Consider the following 21284-nt stretch of genomic DNA (forward strand, 5'->3'; position numbering starts at 1 on the left):
AACATTTTTTTTTTCTTTTTTGAGAGGGAATCTCCCTCTGTTGCCCAGGCTGCAGGGCAGTGGCACCATCTCGGCTTACTGCAACCTCCGCCTCCCGGGACTGAGCAATTCTCCTACCTCAGCCTCTGAGTAGCTGGGACTACAGGGTACACCAACATGTCCAGCTAATTTTAGTATTTTTAGTACAGATGGGGTTTCACCATGTTGGCCAGGTTGGTCTCAAACTCCTGACCTCAAGTGATCCACCCACCTCAGCTTTTTTTTTTTTTTTTTCTTTTTGGAGATAGCGTCTTGCTGTAGCACCCTGGCTGGAGTGTAGTGGTGCCATCTCATCTCACTGCAACCTCCGCCTCCCAGGTTCAAGCATCGAGCAATCCTCCTGCCTCAGCCTCCTGAGTAGCTGGGACTAAAGGTGTGCACCACCACACCTGGCTAATTGTTGTATTTTCTGTAGAGACGGGGCCTCACTATATTGCTCAGGCTTTTTTTTTTTTTTTTTTTTTTTTTTTTTAAATAGAGACAGGGTTTTACTATGTTACCTAGGCTGGTCTTAAACTTCTGGCCTCAAGCAATCTTCCCTGCCTCAGCCTCTCAAAGTGCTAGGACTAACAGGCATGAGCCACTCTGCCCAGCCTGGGTCAGTTCTTTATTTTTTAGGACCATCACTCATACTATAGGACACTTAATATTTTGAACCTCTATCCACTAAATGTCAGTAACTCTCCTTAGTCTTTATAACAACCAGATTCATACCCGTGAGGGTGGGGGAGTCATTCAAGAACCAATGACATAGTTAAGACAGTAACTGCTTGGGCTTAAATACAAGCTCTGATACTAATTTTGTTAAATATTTTTCTATTGAATTTTGTTGTTGTGATTAGCTAATACATATAAAATTCTTAGAGCAAGTGCGTGATAAATATTAGCAAGTATTATTCCACAAATTCTGTCATCTTAACAAGTTTTTATATGGCAGGACAGTATTTTTGAAATATTGACTTATTTTTCTTGTATGAATTCACTTTTTCCTTGCCCTTTCCTTCCATACTCCCTTTAATCAGCTAGATAGCTATGAGCTCGCTGCTATAGGGGAGAGAGAAACCAGATTTAAAGACATAAAAATGATGTATTCATAAACTTTATTTCTAAAACTGTAAGCCTTTATGGGAATAGAGAAAGTTCCACACATACATAAAATATTTGGGAGAAACATAACTAAAAAGAACTGGGCTTTCTTATCTCCCCATTAATTTTTTTTTAATTATTTTTTTCTCCCCGTTATAACAAGCCTAGAAAGAAATTTCCCCAGACTGAGGAAGAAGACAATATGGTGGGAAAGGGATAAAAGTACAGAAACTGACAGATCCTTAAAAAATGAATTCTATGCCCTGATTCATGGAATAGCAAAGAAGCAGTAAAAGTCCATACAAACATGAGGGCTCTAAGTCAGGGAGATGAGGAGGGTTAAATCCTGAACCTTGGGTAAATAATATGATACCAGAGAAGAAATGACTGGGAGATAAGACTATGCTGACCTGGCTTTAAGAAGTAGCCTTGCATTTCATACGTAAGCATAGCAGTGAAGGCGTAGAATTATGTATATGCCCCTACATGTAATGTGGAATAAAAGAGAGAACATACCTGAAGGTACCAGACAAACAGGAATGACAACATCTTAGTGGCAAATGGTGTGGACCAGTGACTGAGGACCAGAAAGGACGATGGACATCTCAGAAGACACCTGCATGAACAGGCAACATTGAGGACTAGGTGAATATGAGTACCTTCTCCCTATCCTTGTCTTAGTAACACAGAGATCACCCCCACTTCATAATCAGACTCGAAGTATGAAACTCCAAACTGACTGAGATCAGGTTTCTACCCCCTCCAATGAACGGAGACTTTGAAAAGAAAGTAAGATAGCCGGGCACGGTGGCTCATGCCTTTAATCCCACTTTGGGAGGCTGAGGCAGGTGGATCACAAGGTCAGGAATTCGAGACCAGCCTGGCCAACATGGTGAAACCCTGTCTCTACTAAAAATACAAAAATTAGCCAGGTGCAGTGGTGGGCGCCTATAATCCCAGCTACTCGGGAGGCTGAGGCAGGTGAATTGTTTGAACCCGGGAGGCGGAATTTGCAGTGAGCCGGGATCGCGCCGCTGCACTCTAGCCTGGGTGACAGAGTGAGACTCCATCTCAAAAAAAAAAAAAAACAAAAAATAAAAAATAAAAAGATGATTCATATAAAATTAGAGTAACATTTCTTGTATAATTTTGTGGACACAGATCTACCCATATGCACAGAGTTGTTCATATAATTGTAAGTTTTTAAAGCTATGTATCTGTTGACATAGCCCCTTTTTACTTTTGTTCATATCTCCTTTATTTGTTTATTTTTATTAGATTTTTAAAGATTTAATCAGTTTGTTGGGATTTTTGAAAAACTCAATTATTAGATGTATAGTCTACTCTTCCTGTCTCTTAAAAGTCACTAAGGTTTTTATCTTTGTTATTTCCTTTATTCTGCTTTCCTTTGAGTTGTATTTCAGTTGTTTCTTTCTAGTTTATTGATTTGATAAATTCTGTTTTCCTAACTGGACCATGAATGATACAGATGGTAAATTCATTTTACAGCTTAAATGAGCAAATACAATTTTTATAACATGTATGGCATGATATGGCATGTATATATAGCAGAAACTTGATAGTTATCAGAGTTAAAATTTATCTTCAGGACTATTAAACAAATTCTTGGTAGTAAATACTAAGAACACTTCTTCCATTACTTGGCAAACATTCAAAGAAGTACTTTAGTTATGATTAGAAGAAATAGAGCAAATACGCACTTAAATAAGATCTTTGTCCACCAACCTAAGGTTTTTTCTTACTTGTACTACTGAATTCCCTGAAATGTAAATATTATTTGGCCTTTTCTCCTTTATCCAACTGAGGATGGTAATGACTAACTACTTTAAATTCTCAAAATACTTTGTGGCAAAAAGACTATTTCCTGTCAAGTATTCCTGTTAAATATCATTACGCATTATGTCCTATACTTTCTTTTCATTATAACAAATCCAAAGTATATTTGGATTTTTAATTTTAATTTCTATATTATCCTAAAATAAAGCTTAGATATTACCAATGGAATATTGTAAAAGAAGTAAAGTAAAAACGAAAAGTTTATCTTACAAGCAAGAGGGAAAATACACTGTAAGTCTTACAGAATAAGTACCTTATCCAGGTGTCTCATGGTCTAGATGAAGAAATAAAGGCCTAGATAGGATAACTAGCTCAAGATTAAAGGTCAAAAACAGAAGCTGGTCAAAAAACTGGATTCTTTTTTTGTTTTGAGATGGAGTCTCACTCTGGCACCCAGGCTGGAGTGCAGTGGCACGATCTTGGCTCACTGCAACCTCCGCCTGCCAGGTTCAAGCAATTCTCCTGCCTCAGCCTCCCGAGTAGCTAGGACTACAGGTTCACACCACTATGCCTGGCTTTTTTTTTTTTCTTTGTATTTTCAGTAGATGTGGGGTTTCACCATGCTGGCCAGGCTGGTCTCAAACTCCTGACTTCGTGATCCGCCCACCTCAGCCTCCCAAAGTGCTGGGATTACAGGTGTGAACCACAGCGCCCGGCTCCGAAAAACTGGATTCTTTTATTTTATTTTATTTTATTTTATTTTTTTGAGACGGAGTTTCGCTCTGTCACCCAGGCTGGAGTGCAGTGGCCGGATCTCAGCTCACTGCAAGCTCCGCCTCCCGGATTTACGCCATTCTCCTGCCTCAGGCTCCCAAGTAGCTGGGACTACAGGTGCCCGCCACCTCGCCCGGCTAGTTTTTTGTATTTTTTAGTAGAGACGGGGTTTCGCCATGTTAGACAGGATGGTCTCGATTTCCTGACCTCGTGATCCGCCCGTCTCGGCCTCCCAAAGTGCTGGGATTACAGGCTTGAGCCACTGCGCCCGGCCCCCGAAAAACTGGATTCTTATATTCAAAAGCACTCTTTTGTTCTGCTCTGTTATTACCTTTTACACTGATTATACAAGGGTCTCATGGAACAAAAAATATAAAATTTGCTGAGAGATTGGGCTCGTTTGGTGTGGTGGCTCCCGCCTGTAATTCCAGCACTTTGGGAGGCTGAGGCAGGCGGATAACTTGAGGTCAGGAATTTGAGATCAGCCTGGCCAACATGGCGAAACCCGGTCTCTATTAAAAATACAAAGAAATTAGCTAGGCGTGGTGGTACACACCTATAATCCCAGCTATAATCCCCAGGAGGATTATACACACCTATAATCCCCAGGAGGCTGGGGAAAGAGAATTGTTTGAACCCGGGAAGCAAAGGGAGGTTTCAGTCAGCTGAAATTGCACCACTGCACTCCAGCCTGGGCGACAGAGCAAGACTCTGTCTAGAAAAAAAGAAAAAATGCCCCCAGAAATCTGACCGTAAAACAACTAGTGCTACAATAAACATCAATTAAACAATGCCTGTTTTAAAAACTCAAAGAACAGAAGAAAGGAAAGAAAATAAAGAGAAGAGCAGAACTTGAGGAAATAGCAGAAGAGACAATGGACAAAATCAATGAAGCTAAAAAATGGTTCTTAAAAAGACCTAGAAAAGACATACAATCTCTAGCATGATTAAGAAGAAAGAAAGAAGGCAAAAAACAAATATTAGGAACAAAAAGGAAGACGTAATTATATACCCAGCAAGGATTTAAAAGAAAATAAGTGTATGTTATGAGCAATGTAGTGGCAAAAAAAAAAAAAAAAAAAAAAAAATCCCACAAAACAATGGAAGGAAAACTTAGGTAAAACTGATTAACTCCCAGAAATATATAATTTAACCAAAACGAAATAAGAAAAAATTAAATATTTGAATAGTCTTATAGTCATTCCAATCCGATAAATACTCTTGAAAGAACAGAGAGAAAGGATCATATAATCTTTTATCCCCCCACAGGTTATTGGAGAACAGGTGGTGTTTGGCTACATGAGTAAGTTCTTTAGCAGTGATTTGTGAGATTTTGGTGCAACCATTACCCAAGCAATATACACTGCACCCAATTTGTAGTTTTATCTGTCACCCCTTCCCATCCTTTGTCCCTAAGTCCCCAAAGTCCATTGTGTCATTCTTATGTCTTTATATTCTCATAGCTTAGCTCCCACTTAAGGACCATTTAATCTTGATACCAAAACCATATAAGATTTTCAAGAGAAAGACAAACTACAGGTTCTTCTTATGAAAAAAATCTGAAAACAAAATACTAGCAATCCAAACCCAGTAATGCGTTAAAAAAGATAATATATCATAATTATGTTGTTTATCCCAGTAAAGCAACATTAAAAAATTAATAAACACAATTCGCCATAAAAAAACTAAAAGAACAAAACTTTATGACCAAGAGATATCAAAAATTAATAAAATTCAATGGCTATTTATTTTTTAAAACTTTTTTTTTTAAGACAAAGTCTTGTTTTGTCACCCAGCCTGGAGTGTAGTGGCATGATCTCAGCTCACTTAGCCTCAATCTCTTGGGCTCAGGTGATCCTCCCACCTCAGCCTCCTGAGATTACAGATGGGCACCACCATGCCCAACTGATTTTTAATTTTTTTTTGTAAGGACAGGATCTCACTGTGTTGCCCAGGCTGGTTTTGAACTCCTGGGCTGAAGGATCCTCCTCCTTCAGCCTCCCAAGGTGCTGGGATTACAGGTGTGAGCTACTGTGCCCAGCAAAAATTCTTATCAAAACAGGAATAGAAGAGAACTTTAAAAACATCTCAATAAATGGTATCTACAGAAAGCATCCTTCTTAATGATAATATTTCAGAAGCATTTCCTTTAAAATAGGCAATCATTCCCACTATTATTGTTTCTACTGTACTAGATATCCTTTTAATAATTCAAAAGCAGTATAAAGATTAGAAAGATGCCATTATTAAACAATACTATGACTGTCTACCTAAGAAAACCCCAAGGAATATGCAAATTATTAGAGATAACAAGATATTTAAACACATGGCTGAATATAAAATCAATTTACAAAGCTATTAAATTTCCAATAGCAAGCAACCGATGGTTAGAAAATATTACTTATAATAGCAACAACAAAAAAGATACTCAAGGCGGGGTGCAGTGGCTCATGCCTGTAATCCCAACACTTTGGGAGACCGAGGCAGGTGGATCACTTGAGGTCAGGAGTTCAAGACCAGTCTGGCCAACACGGTGAAACCCTGTCGCTACTAAAAATACAAAAATTAGCCGGGCATTGTGGCATGTGCCTGTAATCACAGCTACTCAAGAGGCTGAGGCAGAAGAACTGCGTGAACCCAGGAGGCGGAGGTTGCAGCGAGCCGAGATCGCACCACTGCACTCCAGCCTGGGCGAAAGAGCCAGACTCTGTCTCAAAAAAAAAAAAAAAAAAAAAAAAGAAAGAAAGAAAGAAAGAAAGAAAGAAAGAAAAGAAAAGAAAAGATACTCAAGAATAAATATAATTAACAAAAGATGTGCAATGATTATATTGATAAAATTATGAAATTTTATTGAAGGATATTAAAGAATACTAAAACAAATGAAATATGATTTTTTTTTTTTTTTTTTTTTTTTTTTTTGCCGGTCTCAGTCTTTAATCGTGGCAGGGCCTCACGCACGCGCGCACACACACACACTCAGGCTTCAGATCTTGTTGAAAGCTGCGATATCAACACTCTGCACGTGCTCCTCAAACTTGGTGATCTCCTCCTCCAGCAAGTCTGTCCCCACCTTGTCGTCCTCCACCACACACTGAATCTGTAGCTTCCGGATACCGTAGCCCACGGGCACCAGCTTGGAGGCCCCCCAGACCAGCCCATCCAGCTGGATAGAGCGCACACAGGCCTCCAGCTGGGCCATGTCCGTCTCATCGTCCCAAGGCTTGACATCCAGCAGGATAGAGGACTTGGCCACCAGTGCAGGCTTCTTGGCCTTCTTCTCTGCGTACTGCCGCAGCCGCTCCTCCCGCAGCTGTGCCGCCTCCTTGTCCTCCTCCTCATTGTCGCTGCCAAACAGGTCAATGTCATCATCCTCGTCATCCTCTGCTGGTGTGGCTGGCTTCTTGGCTGGGGGCTCCACTTGGCGCATGGGAGACACATGCTGGGTCTGCGGGGCCGTGGCCCGGTGGCCAGGCGAACTCTTCTCCAGCACGTTCAGCCGGGCCTCCAGCTTGGAGATGGCCTGCTGCAGCTCCTGTACCACGCCACGCAGGCTCTGGTTCTCCACTTCCAGACTGGCGATCCGGATGATAAGCTCGCTGTGGTCTCCGCTGGGGCCGCTGGAGGCCCCGGGGCCTGAGGTTCCGGCCAGGGATTTCTGGATGTTCTCTCTGGCTCTCGCAATGTCACGAAGGATCACGCTGGCGCCATTCTCCTGGCGGGAGGCACCGGCCACAGGCCCGTTCATCTGCTCGTAGAATCTCCTTTCTGCGTCGTCATATTTGAACTTGTCAAACCAGATCTTCTCATGTACTAGGAAGTTTGTAGCCATTTTTCTGACGCCAGCCAAGGACGCGGCAACAAGGGAGGAGGAATCGGCGGACGCTGGATGCCTGAGGAAAGGGGAAATATGATTTTTTTACACAGTTATAAAAGAATTCACTGTTGTAAAGATGTAAATTCTACCATGAATAATCTACAGTTTAAATTTGATTATGTTCAAAATCCCAGCAGGTTTTTTCATAGAATTTAACAAGCTGCTTCTAAAATTTATGTGGAAGAGGAAAGAGAAAAAATGGCCAACAAGATACCAAATGCTTAGGCAAACTCCCAACCATGTATCAAGATTTTTATAAAACCAGAATAATTAAGACTGTGTGGCTATATGACTGTGTACAGATAGTCATATAAACGAATGAAACAGACTAGAGAGCACAGAAACAGACTCCAGTATTGGTGGTGAAAATTGGTGTGGTTAGTTTTCTATTGTTGCTGTAACAAATCACCACAACCCCGACCCCCTGCCCCCACTCCCACAACACATATACACACAAATTTCTCTTGCAGCTCTGAAGGTCAGCAGTCCAAACAAGGCCTTTATGGGGCTAAAATCAAGGTGTCAGCAGGGCTGGGTTCCTTCTGGATACTATAGGAAAGAATCTGTTTCTTACCTTTTCCCACTTCTAGAGGCTGCTTGCTTTCCTTGGCTCATGGCTTAGTCACTCTAATCTCTGCTTCCTTCATGATATCTCTTACTTTGATTCCCTACCTCCTGCTTTCCCCTAGAAAGACCCTTATGATTACACTGTGCCCACCTGGAAAACTCTAGATACTCTCCTATTTCAAGATCCTTAATTACATCTTCAATGTACCCTTTGCTGTATAAGGTAACATATTCACAGGTTCTGGAAATTAGATGTGAACATGTTTGGAGGGGGCATTAGTCTGCCTACTACAGTGTGCACACCTTACAATTTAGCAATTCTATTCTTAGACATATAATTTAGAGAAACTTACACAAAAACACGAGGAGAAATGTACAACATATTCATGGTAGTACTGTTTGCAATAGGAAAAAAAATTAGAAGGACTCAGGGAGCAAGATGGCCGAATCAAACTGAAGAATTATCCACACAAAAAAAGCACCTTCATAAGAAACAAAAATGATGTGAATGTGATTTTAAAACAACAGTACTTGGTTTTAATTTCATATCATAGAATGAGACATTGAAGAGGGTAAGAGAGACAGTCTTGAAGTGCTGATGCCACTCCTCCTTCATCCCCACTGGCAATGGCCATTTGGCATGGAGAGACAATATATGCACTTGTGGGAGGCAGAGTGCAGCGACTGTGGGACTTTGCTCTGGAACACAGTGCTTCCATGTCACAGCAGAAAGCAACATTGGGTAGAACTCACCTTGGTGTTTAGACAAGCTCTAGCCAGAGGCAGATTACTCATCCCAGGGTCAGAACCTGAGTTACAGCAAGCCCTGCCACACAGGCTAAAGTACTCTGGGGTCATAAACTTCAAAGGCAGTTTAGGCCACAAGGACTGCAAGTCCTGGTGCTGTCCTGGGTTTGGAGTCAGTGGACGTGTGGGACATGCAACGAAGTGACATACCAGCTGTGGCAGCCAAGGGAATGCTTGTACCACCCCTCCCCCAACCCTAGGTATGGCAGCTTGCAGCTCCAGGAGAGACTCCTTCCCTCACTTGAGGAGAAGAGAGAGAAGAGTAAAGATAATTTTGTCTCGCAACTTGGATACAAGCTCAACCACAGTAGCACAGGGGACCAATCAAGAGTTCCGAGGCCTCCATTACAGGCCCTAGCTCCCAGATAACATTCCTAGACATGCCCTGGGCCAGAAGGGAACCTGCTGCCTTAAAGTGAAGGACCCAGTCCTGGCAGAACTAATCGCCTACTAACAAAAGAGTCCTTGGGCCCTGAATAATCAGCTGTGATGCCCAAGCAGTACTCGCTATAGGCCTTAGGTGAGACCTAGAGATGTGCTGGCTTCAGGTGTGACCTGGCACATTATCCAGTTGTGGTGGCTATAGGGAGAGATGCCAGCTTAAGAAACGGAGAGGGAGGAGTAAAGGGGACTCTGTCTTGGAGCTTCAGGTACCACCTTGGCCAAAGTGCGGTAGAGTACCAGGTGGGCTCTTGGGGTCCCCAATTCCAGGCGTTGGCTCTTGGATGGCATTTCTGGACCTGCCCTGGGCCACAGGGGGAGCCTACTGCCCTGAGGGGAGAATCTCAGGCCGGGAAGCATTCACTACAAGATGACTGAAGAGCCGTTGGCCCTTGAGTGAACATCAGTGGTGGCCAGAAGTACATGCTGTAGGCCTGGGACGATGATGGCCATGGGAAGAGACTCTTTTGCTTGTGAAAAGGGGAGGGAAAAGTGAAAAGTCTTGTGGCTTAGGTGCCAGTTCAGCTGCAGTAGAATAGAGTACCAGGTAGATACCTCAGGTTTCCAACTCCAGGTCCTAGCTCCTGGATGGCATCTCTGGACCTGGTGGGGCTGAGGGAACTTACCACCCCAAAGGAAAGGACATAAGCTTGGCTGGCTTTGCCACCTGCTGATTGTAGAGCCCTAAGGCCTTGAGCAAACATAGGCAGCAGCCAGACAGTAGATACCATGGGCTTTGGGCAAGACCCAGCGCTGTGCTGGCTTCAGGTCTGACCCAACACAGTCCCAATGCTGGTAACCACAGGGATGCTTGTGTCACCCCAGCTCCAGGCAGCTCAGCAGAGAGAAAGAGAGACTGTGTTTGCTTAGGAGAAAGCAAGAGAAGAGAACAAGTGTATCTTCATGGTAATGCAGATAATTCTTCTGGCTCTTATGTAAGACCACCATGGTGGTCTATGTTATTGGGCTTGGGGTGTCCCCTAATGAAGATATGGCTGCAATGATTAAAAAATTAGATTGCCATACCGAAGTCCCTTTGAATTCCTGGAAAGCCTTCCCAAGAAGGATGGGTACAAACAAGCCCAGACTGCAAAGACTACAGTAAATACTTAACTCTTCAGTGTCCAATCACCCAGGAACATCCACAAGTATCAAGATCACCCAGGAAAACATGACCTCACCAAACAAGCTGAATAAAGCACCAGGGACCAATCCTGGAGAAAGACAGAGTTATCTGAACTTTTAGACAATTCAAAATAGCTATGTTGAGGAAACTTAATGAAACTCAAGATAATACAGAGAAAGAATTCAGAATCCTATCAGATAAATTTAACAAGAGATTGAAATAATTTAAAAGAATCAAGAAGAAATTCTGGACTTGCAGTCCTTGTGGCCTAAACTGCCTTTGAAGTTTATGACCCCAGAGTACTTTAGCCTGTGTGGCAGGGCTTGCTGTAACTCAGGTTCTGACCCTGGGATGAGTAATCTGCCTCTGGCTAGAGCTTGTCTAAACACCAAGGTGAGTTCTACCCAATGTTGCTTTCTGCTGTGACATGGAAGCACTGTGTTCCAGAGCAAAGTCCCACAGTCGCTGCACTCTGCCTCCCACAAGTGCATATATTGTCTCTCCATGCCAAATGGCCATTGCCAGTGCAATGCAACAGACATACTAAAGAATGCATTCGAGTCTCTTACCAGCACAATTGATAAAGCAGAAGAAATAATTAGTGAGCTTAAAAACAGGCTACTTGAAACACACAGAGCAGACAAAAGAAAAAGGAATAAAAAAGAAAGAAATATATCTACAAGATCTAGAAAACAGCTTCAAAGAGAAAATCTAAGAGTTACTAGCCTTGAAGAGGAGATAGAGAGCTGGGTGTGGTGGCTCACGCCTGTAATCCCAGCAGTTTGGGAGGCCGAGGTGGATGGATCACCTGAGGTCAGGAGTTTGAGACCAGCTTGACCAACATGGAGAAACTCCATCTCTACTAAAAATACAAAATTGGCCAGGCATGGTGGCGCATGCCTGTAATTCCAGCTACTCAGGAGGCTGAGGCAGGAGAACTGCTTGAACCCTGGAGGTGGAGGTTGCAGTGAGCCAAGATCGCGCCATTGCACTCCAGCCTAGGCAACATGAGCGAAACTCTGTCTAACAAAAAAAAAAAAAAAAGAGAGAGGCGGTAGAGAGATATGGTGTAGAAAGTTTATTCAGGCCAGGTGCAGCGGCTCACACCTGTAATGCCAGCACTTTGGGAAGCCGAAGTGGGTGGATCACCAGGTCAGGAGATTGAGGCCATCTAGCCAACATGGTGAAACCCCGCCTCTATTAAAAATACAAAAATGAGCTGGGTATGGTGGCATGTGCCTGTAATCCCACCTAGTTGGGTGAGGCATGAGAATTGCTTGAACCCAGGAGGCGGTGGTTGCAGCGAGCCAAGATTGTGCCACTGCACTGGCAACAGAGAAAGACTCCACCAAAAGGAAGGAAGGAAGGAAGGAAGGAAGGAAGGAAGGAAGGAAGGAAGGAAGGAAGGAAGGAAGGAAGGAAGGAAGGAAGGAAGGAAGGAGGGAGGGAGGGAAGGGAAAAGAGAAAGAAAGTTCGCTTATTCTAAGAGATAATAACAGAGAACTTCCCTAAAGTAGAGAAAGATATTAATATTCAAGGATAAGGTTTAGAACACCAAGCAGAATTAATCCAAGTATTAATAAGACTACCTCAAAACATTTAATAAACACCCAAAGGTAAAGGATAAAGAAACAATCCTAAAAGCAGCAAAAGAAAAAACAAATAACATACAATAGAGCCACTGAAAACCTTACAGGCCAGGAGAGAGTGACATGACATATTTAAAGTGATGAAGGAAAAAAACTACTTTTATCCTAGAAGAGTATATCCAGCAAAAATATCCTGCAAACATAAGGGAGAAATAAAGATGTTGTTCAAGACAAACAAAAGCTGAGGGATTTCATCAACGCCAGCCCTGAACAAAATGAAATGCTAAAGAGAGTTCTTCAATCTGAAGGAAAACGGTGTGAATGAGCAATATGAAATCATCTAAAGGTGTAAAACTCACTGGTAACAGTAAGTACAAAGAAAAACAACAAATATAACACTGTAATTGTGGTGTGTAAACTATATCTTGAGTAGAAAGGTAAAAGGTGAACTGATGAAAAATAATAACTACAACTTTTCAAGACATAGAGAGTATAATGAGATAAAAATAGAAACAATAAAAAGTTAAGCAAGCAAGGGAACAAAGTTAAGCTGTAGACTCTGTATATGTTTTTTCTTTGTCAGTTTTGTTTATGCACTCGGTGTTAAATTGTCATCAGTTTAAAATTGTGGGTTATAAGATATTATTTGCAAGCCTCATGGTAACCTCAAGTCAACAAACATACAACAGATATACAAGAAATTAAACCATATTACCTGAGAAAATCACCTTTGATAAATGAAAGACAAGAAGGCAGGAAATAAAGGCCACAAAAACAACTGAAAAACAAATAACAAAATGTCTGGGGTAAGTCCTTACTTATAAAACTGAATGTAAATGGACTAAACCTCCCCAGTCAAAAGACAGAGTGGTTGAATGGATTAAAAAAATAATAAGACACAATGATCTGTCGCTTACAAGAAACATATTTCACCTATAAAAACACACATAGACTGAAAATAAAGGAATGTAAAAGAAATTCCATACCAACGGAGACCAAGTAAGAGCAGGAGTAGCTATACTTGTATCAGACAAAATAGCTTTCAAGACAAAAACCACAAAAAGAGACAAAGATCATTATATAATGATAAAGGGGTCAATTCAGCAAGAAAATATAATAATTTTAAATATATATGCACCCAATACTGGATAATTCAGATATATAAAGCAACTATTACTAGAACTAAAGAGAAAGATAGACCCCAATACAATAGTAAGTAGAGACTTCAACACCTGACTTTCAGCATTGGATAGATCACCCAGACAGAAAATCAATAAAAATAATCAGACTTAATCTGCATTACAGACCAAATGGATGTAATAGATGGTTACAGAACATTTTATTCAATGGCTACAGAATACACATTCTTTTCCTTGGCACATGGTTCGTTCTCAGTAATGTTAATACACCATATGTTAGGCCACAAAACAAGCCTTTAAAAATTCAAGAAAAAAGAAATTATATCAAGCATCTTTGTTGACCATGATGGAATAAAACTAGAAATCAGTAACAAGAGGAATTTTGGAAACTATACAAACACATGGAAATTAAACAATATGCTCCTCCTGAATGACTAGTGGGTCAATGAAGAACTTGAGAAGAAAATTTAAAAACTTCTTGAAAGAAATTATAATGGAAACACAACATACCAAATCCTGTGGGATACAACAGAAGCAGTACTAAGAGGAGAGTTTATAGGTATAAGTGCTTGTATAGGAAAAGTAGAAAAAATTCAAATAAACAACCCATCTATGCATCTTAAAGAACTGGAAAAGCAAGAGCAAACCAAACCTAAAATTAGTACAAACAAAGAAATAGTAAAGGTCAGAGTAGAAACAAATGAAATTGAAATGAAAATAATACAAAAGATCAATGAAATGTAAAGCTTATTTTTGAAAAGATAAATAAAATTCATAAACCCTTAGCCAGACTAAGAAAAATAGAGAAGATCCAAATAAATAAAATCAGAGACTAAAAAGGAGACATTACAACCAATACAACACAAAAGGATTGTTGGAGGTTCATAAGCTAATATGTGCCAATAAATTGGAAAACCTAGAAAAAAATGAATAAATTCCTGGACACATACAACCTACCAAGACTGAACCAGGAAGAAATCCAAAATCTGAACAGAGCAATAACAAGCAATGAGATCACAGCTGTAAAAAAGTCTTCAAACAAAGGTAAGCCTGGGATCTGATGGCTTCACTGTTGAATTTTAGTAAAAATTTAAAAAAGTAATACCAATCCTACTCAAACTGTTTCAAAAAATAGAGGAGGAAAGAATACTTCCAAATTCATTCTATAAGGCCAGTGTTACCCTGATACCAAAACCAGACAAAGACACCTCAAAATAGAAATCTACAAGTCAATATCCCTGAACATTGATGCAAAAATCCTCAACAAAATATTAGCAAACTGAATTCAACACATTAGTAAGATCATTCATCATGACTAAGTGGGATTCATCCCAGGGATACAAGGATGGTTCAAGATACGCAAACCGATCAATGTGATATATCAACAGAATGAAGGACAAAAACCATATGATCATTTCAACTGATGCTGAAAAATCGTCTGATAAAATTCAGCATCCCTTCAATCCTCAAAGAACTGAGTATAGAAAGTACATACCTAAACACAGTAAAAACCATATATGACAGACCTACAGTTAGCACTGCATTGAAGGGGGAAACACTGAACGCCTTTCCTCTAAGATCTGGAACATGACAAGGATGCCCACTTTCACCATTGTTATTCAACCTACTACTGGAAGTCCTAGCTAGAGCAATCAGACAAGAGAAAGATACAAAGGGCATCCAAATTGAAAAGAAAGAAGTCGAATTATCCTTGTTTGCAGATGCTATGATTTTGTATCTGGAAAAACCTAAAGACTCCACCAAAAAACTATTAGAACTGATAAACAAATTCAATGAAGTTGCAAAATACAAAATCAGCACACAAAAATCAGCAGCATTTCTATATGCCAACAACAAACAATCTGAAAGAGAAATCAAATAGTCCCATTTACAGCAGCCAAAAATAAAATACTGAGGAATTAACTTATCCAAACAAGTGAAAGACCTTGGCTGGGTGCAGTGGCTCATGCCTGTAATCCCAGCACTTTGGGAGGCCGAGGCAGGTGGATCACAAGGTTAGGAGTTTGAGATCAGCCTAGTCAACATGGTGAAACCCCATCTCTACCAAAAATACAAAAATTAGCTGGGTATGCTGGTGGGCGCCTGTAATCTCAGCTACTTGGCAGGCTGAGGCAGGAGAATCATTTGAACCTAGGAAGCGGAGGTTGCAGTGAGCCAAGATCATGCCATTGCACTCCAGCCTGGGCAACAGGGCGAGACTCCATCTCAAATAAATAAATAGATAGATAGATATAGATAGATAGATAGATAGATAAAATAGGAAGAGGTTCCAAGATGACCAAATAGGAACAGTTCCAGTCTACAGCTGCCAGCACACAGAATACAGGTGATTTCTGCATTTCCAACTGAGGTACTGGGTTCACCTCACTGGGGCTTGTCAGACAGTGGGTGCAGCCTACGGAGTGTGAGCCAAAGCAGGGTGGGGCACTGCCTCACCCAGGAAGCACAAGGGGTTGGGGAATAACCTTTCCTAGCCAAGGGAAGCCGTGACAGACAGTACCTGGAAAACCAGGACACTCCCACCATAACACTGCACTTTTCCAACCGTCTTAGCAAATGGCACACCAGGAGATTATATCCTGTGCCTGGCTCAGAGGGTCCCATGCCCATGGAGCCTCGCTCACTGCTAGCACAGCAGTCTGAGATCAAACTGGAAGGTGGAAGGCAGCAGCAAGGCTGAGTGAGGGGCATCTGCCACTGCTGAGGCCTGAGTAGGTAAACAAAGCAACTGGGAAGCTCGAACTGGGTGGACCCCACTTCAGCTCAAGGAGGCCTGCCTGCCTCTGTAGACTCCACCTCTGGGGGCAGGGCATAGCTAAACAAAAGGCAGCAGAAACTTCTGCAGACTTAAACACCCCTGTCTGGCAACTTTGAAGAGAGTTCAAACTTTGAACTTCAAAGTTCAAAACTCCCAGCACGGAGTTTGAGATCTGAGAACGGATAGACTGCCTCCTCAAATGGGTCCCTGACCCCTGAGTAGCCTAACTGGGAGACACCTCCCAGTAGGGGCCGACTGACACCTCATACAGCCAGGAGCCCCTCTGAGACAAAGCTTCCAGAGGAAGGATCAGGCAGCAACATTTGCCATTCTGCAATATTTGCTGTTCTGCAGCCTCCGCTGGTGATACCCAGGCAAACAGGGTCTGGAGTGGACCTCCAGCAAACTCCAACAGACCTGCAGCTGAGAGTCCTGACTGTCAGAAGGAAAATTAAAAAACAGAAAGGACACCCACACCAAAACCCCACCTGTACCTCACCATCATCAAAGACCAAAGGTAGATAAAACCACAAAGATGGGGAGAAACCAGGGCAGAAAAGCTGAACATTCTAAAAATCAGAGTGCCTCTTCTCCTCCAAAGGAATGCAGCTCCTCACCAGCAACAGAACAAAGCTGGATGGAGAATGACTTTGACAAGTTGACAGAAGAAGGCTTCAGATGATCGATAATAACAAACTTCCCCAAGCTAAAGAAGGACGTTCAAACCCATTGCAAAGAAGCTAAAAACTTTGAAAAAAGATTAGACGAATGGCTAACTAGAATAAAGAGCATAGAGAAGACCTTAAATGACCTGATGGAGCTGAAAACCATGGCAAGAGAACTACGTGACGCATGCACAAGCTTCAGTAGCTGATTCGATCAAGTGGAAGAAAGGGTATCAGTGATTGAAGAGCGAATGAAATGAAGCGAGAAGAAAAGTTTATAGAAAAAAGAGTAAAAAGAAACAAACAAAGCCTCCAAGAAATATGGGACTATGTGAAAAGACCAAATCTATGTCTGATTGGTGTATCTGAAAGTGACGGGGAGAATGGAATCAAGTTGGAAAACTCTCTTCAGGATATTATCCAGAACTTTCCCAACCTAGCAAGGCAGGCTGACATTCAAATTCAGGAAATAAGAGAACACCACAAAGATACTGCTTGAGAAGAGCAACTCCAAGACATACAACTGTCAGATTCACCAAAGTTGAAATGAAGGAAAAAATGCTAAGGGCAGCTAGAGAGAAAGGTCGGGTTACCCACAAAGGGAAGTCCATCACACTAACAGCAGCTCTCTCGGCAGAAACTCTACAAGCCAGAAGAGAGTGAGGGCCAATATTCAACGTTCTTAAAGGAAAGAATTTTCAACCCAGAATTTCGTATCCAGCCAAACTAAGCTTCATAAGTGAAGGAGAAATAAAATCCTTTACAGAAAAACAAATGCTGAGAGATTTTGTCAACACCAGGCCTGTCTTACAAGAGCTCCTGAAGGAACCACTAAACACAGAAAGGAACAACCGGTACCAGCCACGGCAAAAACAAGCCAAAATGCAAAGACCATCGATGCTACAAAGAAACTGCATCAACTAACAAGCAAAATAATCAGCTAACATCGTAATGACAGGATCAAATTCACACATCACAATATTAATCTTAAATGTAAATGGGCTAAATGCCCCAATTAAAAGACACAGACTGGCAAACTGGATAGAGTCAAGACTTAACAGTGTGCTGTATTCAGGAGACCCATCTCACATGCAGAGGCACACATAGGCTCAAAACAAAGGGATGGAGGAAGATCTACCAAGCAAATGGAAAACAAAAAAAGGCAGGGGTTGCAATCCTAGTCTCTGATAAAACAGACTTTAAACCAACAAAGATCAAAAGAGACAAAGAAGGCCATTACATAATGGTAAAGGGATCAATATAACAAGAGCTAACTATCCTAAATATATATGCACCCAATACAGGAGCACCTAGATTCATAAAACAAGTCCTTAGAGACCTACAAAGAGACTTAGACTCCTACACAATAATAATGGGAGACTTTAGCGCCGGGTGCGGTGGCTCAAGCCTGTAATCCCAGCACTTTGGGAGGCCGAGACGAGTGGATCACAAGGTCAGGAGATCGAGACCATCCTGGCTAACACGATGAAACCCCGTCTCTACTAAAAAGTATAAACAACTACCTGGGTGAGGGGGAGGGTGCCTGTAGTCCCAGCTACTCGGGAGGCTGAGGCAGGAGAATGGCGTAAACCCGGGAGGGGGAGCTTGCAGTGAGCTGAGATCCGGCCACTGCACTCCAGCCCGGGCAACAGAGTGAGACTCCGTCTCAAAAAAAAAAAAAAAAAAAAAAAAGGGGAGACTTTAGCACTCCACTCTACTGTCAACATTAGACAGATTAACGAGACAGAAAGTTAACAAGGATATTCAGGAATTGAACTCAGCTCTGCACAAAGCAGACCTAATAGACATCTACAGAACTCTCCACCCCAAATCAACAGAATATACATTCTTCTTAGCACCACACTGCACTTCTTCCAAAACTGACCACATAGTTGGAAGTAAAGCACTCCTCAGCAAATGCAAAAGAACAGAAATTATAACAAACTGTCTCTCAGACAACAGTGCAATCAAATTAGAACTCAGGATTAAGAAACTCACTCAAAACTGCTCAACTACGTGGAAACTGAACAACCTGCTCCTGAATGACTACTGGGTACATAACAAAAAGAAAGCAGAAATAAAGATATTCCTTGAAACCAATGAGAACAAAGACACAACATACCAGAATCTCTGGGACCCATTTAAAGCAGTGTGTAGAGGGAAATTTATAGCACTAAATACCCACAAGAGACAGCAGGAAAGATCTAAAATTGACACCTTAAACATCACAATTAAAAGAACTAGAGAAGCAAGAACAAACACATTCAAAAGCTAGCAGAAGGCAAGAAATAACTAAGATCAGAGCAGAACTAAAGGAGATAGAGACACAAAAAATCCTTCAAAAATCAATGAATCCAGGAGCTGGTTTTTTGAAACGATCAACAAAATTAACAGACCGCTAGCAAGACTACTAAAGAAGAAAGGAGAGGAAGAATCAAATAGATGCAATAAAAAATGATAAAGGGGATATCACCACCAATCCCACAGAAATACAAACTACCATCAGAGAACACTATGAACGCCTTTATGCAGATAAACTAGAAAATCTAGAAGAAATGAATAAATTCCTGGATACATACACCCTCCCAAGACTAAACCAGGAAGAAGTTGAATCCCTGAATAGATCAATAACAGGCTCTTAAATTGAGGCAATAATTAATAGCCTACCAACCAAAAAAAATTCAGGACCAGAGGGATTTACAGTCAAATTCTATCAGAGGTACAGAGAGGAGCTGGTACCATTCCTTCTGAAACTATTGCAATCAATAGAAAAAAGAGGGAATCCTCCCTAACTCATTTTATGAGGCCAGCATCATCCTGATACCAAAGCCTGGCAGAGACAACAAAAAGGGAATTTTAGAGCAATATCCCTAATGAACATCGATGCAAAAATCTTCAATAAAATACTGGCAAACCGAATGCAGCAGCACATCAAAAAGCTTATCCACCACAATCAAGTTGGCATCATCCCTGGGATGCAAGGCTGGTTCAACATACACAAATCAATAAACGTAATCCAGCATATAAACAGAGCCAAAGACAAAAAACACATGATTATCTCAACAGATGCAGAAAAGGCCTTCGACAAAATTAAACTGCACTTCATGCTAAAAACTCTCAAAAAACTAGGTATTGATGGGACATATCTCAAAATAAGAGCTATTTATGACAAACCCACAGCCAATATCACACTTGATGGACAAAAACTGGAAGCATTCCCTTTGAAAACTGGTACAAGACAGGGATGCCCTCTCTCACCACTCCTATTCAACATAGTGTTGGAAGTTCTGGCCAGGGAAATCAGGCAGGAGAAAGAAATAAAGGGTATTCAATCAGGAAAAGAGGAAGTCAAATTGTCCCTGTTTGCAGATGACATGATTGTATATTTAGAAAACCCCATTGTCTCAGTCCAAAATCTCCTTAAGCTGATAAGCAACTTCAACAAAGCCTTAGGATACAAAATCAATGTGCAAAAATCATAAGTATTCCTATACACCAATAACAGACAAAGAGTCAAATCATGAGTGAACTCCCATTCACAATTGCTTCAAAGAGAATAAAATACCTAGGAATCCAACTTACAAGGGATATGAAGGACCTCTTCAAGGAGAACTACAAACCACTGCTCAATGAAATAAAAGAGGACACAAACAAATGGAAGAACATTCCATGCTCATGGATAGGAAGAATCAATATCATGAAAATGGTCATACTGCCTAAGGTAATTTACAGATTCAATGCCATCCCCATCAAGCTACCAATGCCTTTCTTCACAGAATTGGAAAAAACTACTTTAAAGCTCATATGCAACTGAAAAAGAGCCCGCATTGCCAAGACAATCCTAAGCCAAAAGAACAAAGCTGGAGGCATCATGCTACCTGACTTCAAACTATACTACAAGGCTACAGTAACCAAAACAGCATGGTACTGGTACCAAAACAGATATATAGACCAATGGAACAGAACAGAGCCCTCAAAAATACCACACATCTACAACCATCTGATCTTTGACAAACCTGACAAAAGCAAGAAATGGGGAAAGGATTCCCTATTTAATAAATGGTGCTGGGAAAACTGGCTAGCCATATGTAGAAAGCTGAAACTGGATCCCTTCCTTACACCTTATACAAAAATTAGTTCAAGATGGATTAAAGACTTAAATGTTAGACCTAAAACCATAAAAACCCTAGAAGAAAACCTAGGCAATACCATTCAGGACACAGGCATGGGCAAGGACCTCATGACTAAAACACCAAAAGCAATGGCAACAAAGCCAAAATTGACAAATGGGATCTAATTAAACTAAAGAGCTTCTGCACAGGAAAAGAAACTATCATCAGAGTGAACAGGCAACCTAAAGAAGGGGAGAAAAGTTTTACAATTTACCCATCTGACAAAGGGCTAATATCCAGAATCTACAAAGAATTTAAACAAATTTACCAGAAAAAAATCAAACAACCCCATCAAAAAGTGGGTGAAGGATATGAACAGACACTTTTCAAAAGAAGGCATTTATGCAGCCAACAGACACATGAAAAAATGCTCATCATCATTGGCTGTCAGAGAAATGCAAATCAAAACCACAATGAGATACCATCTCA

General features: G+C 41.2%; 2 protein-coding genes across 2 annotated transcripts in view; both read right to left on the reverse strand.

The window, feature by feature from the left end:
* LOC104669507 (putative uncharacterized protein encoded by LINC00467 homolog) overlaps positions 1-21284 on the reverse strand; it is a 63228-nt gene that overhangs the window by 24101 nt on the left and 17843 nt on the right. The gene's annotated exons all lie outside the window — the stretch shown is intronic.
* Positions 6587-7594, reverse strand: LOC104669505 (elongation factor 1-delta). The gene has a single exon (XM_010372495.2). The coding sequence runs from the start codon at positions 7523-7525 to the stop codon at positions 6680-6682; it is 846 nt and encodes a 281-aa protein (XP_010370797.2). The 5' UTR covers positions 7526-7594; the 3' UTR covers positions 6587-6679.

The sequence above is a fragment of the Rhinopithecus roxellana genome, chromosome 8 (assembly GCF_007565055.1).
Source record: "Rhinopithecus roxellana isolate Shanxi Qingling chromosome 8, ASM756505v1, whole genome shotgun sequence".
In the NCBI taxonomy this organism is placed as follows: Eukaryota; Metazoa; Chordata; class Mammalia; order Primates; family Cercopithecidae; genus Rhinopithecus; species Rhinopithecus roxellana.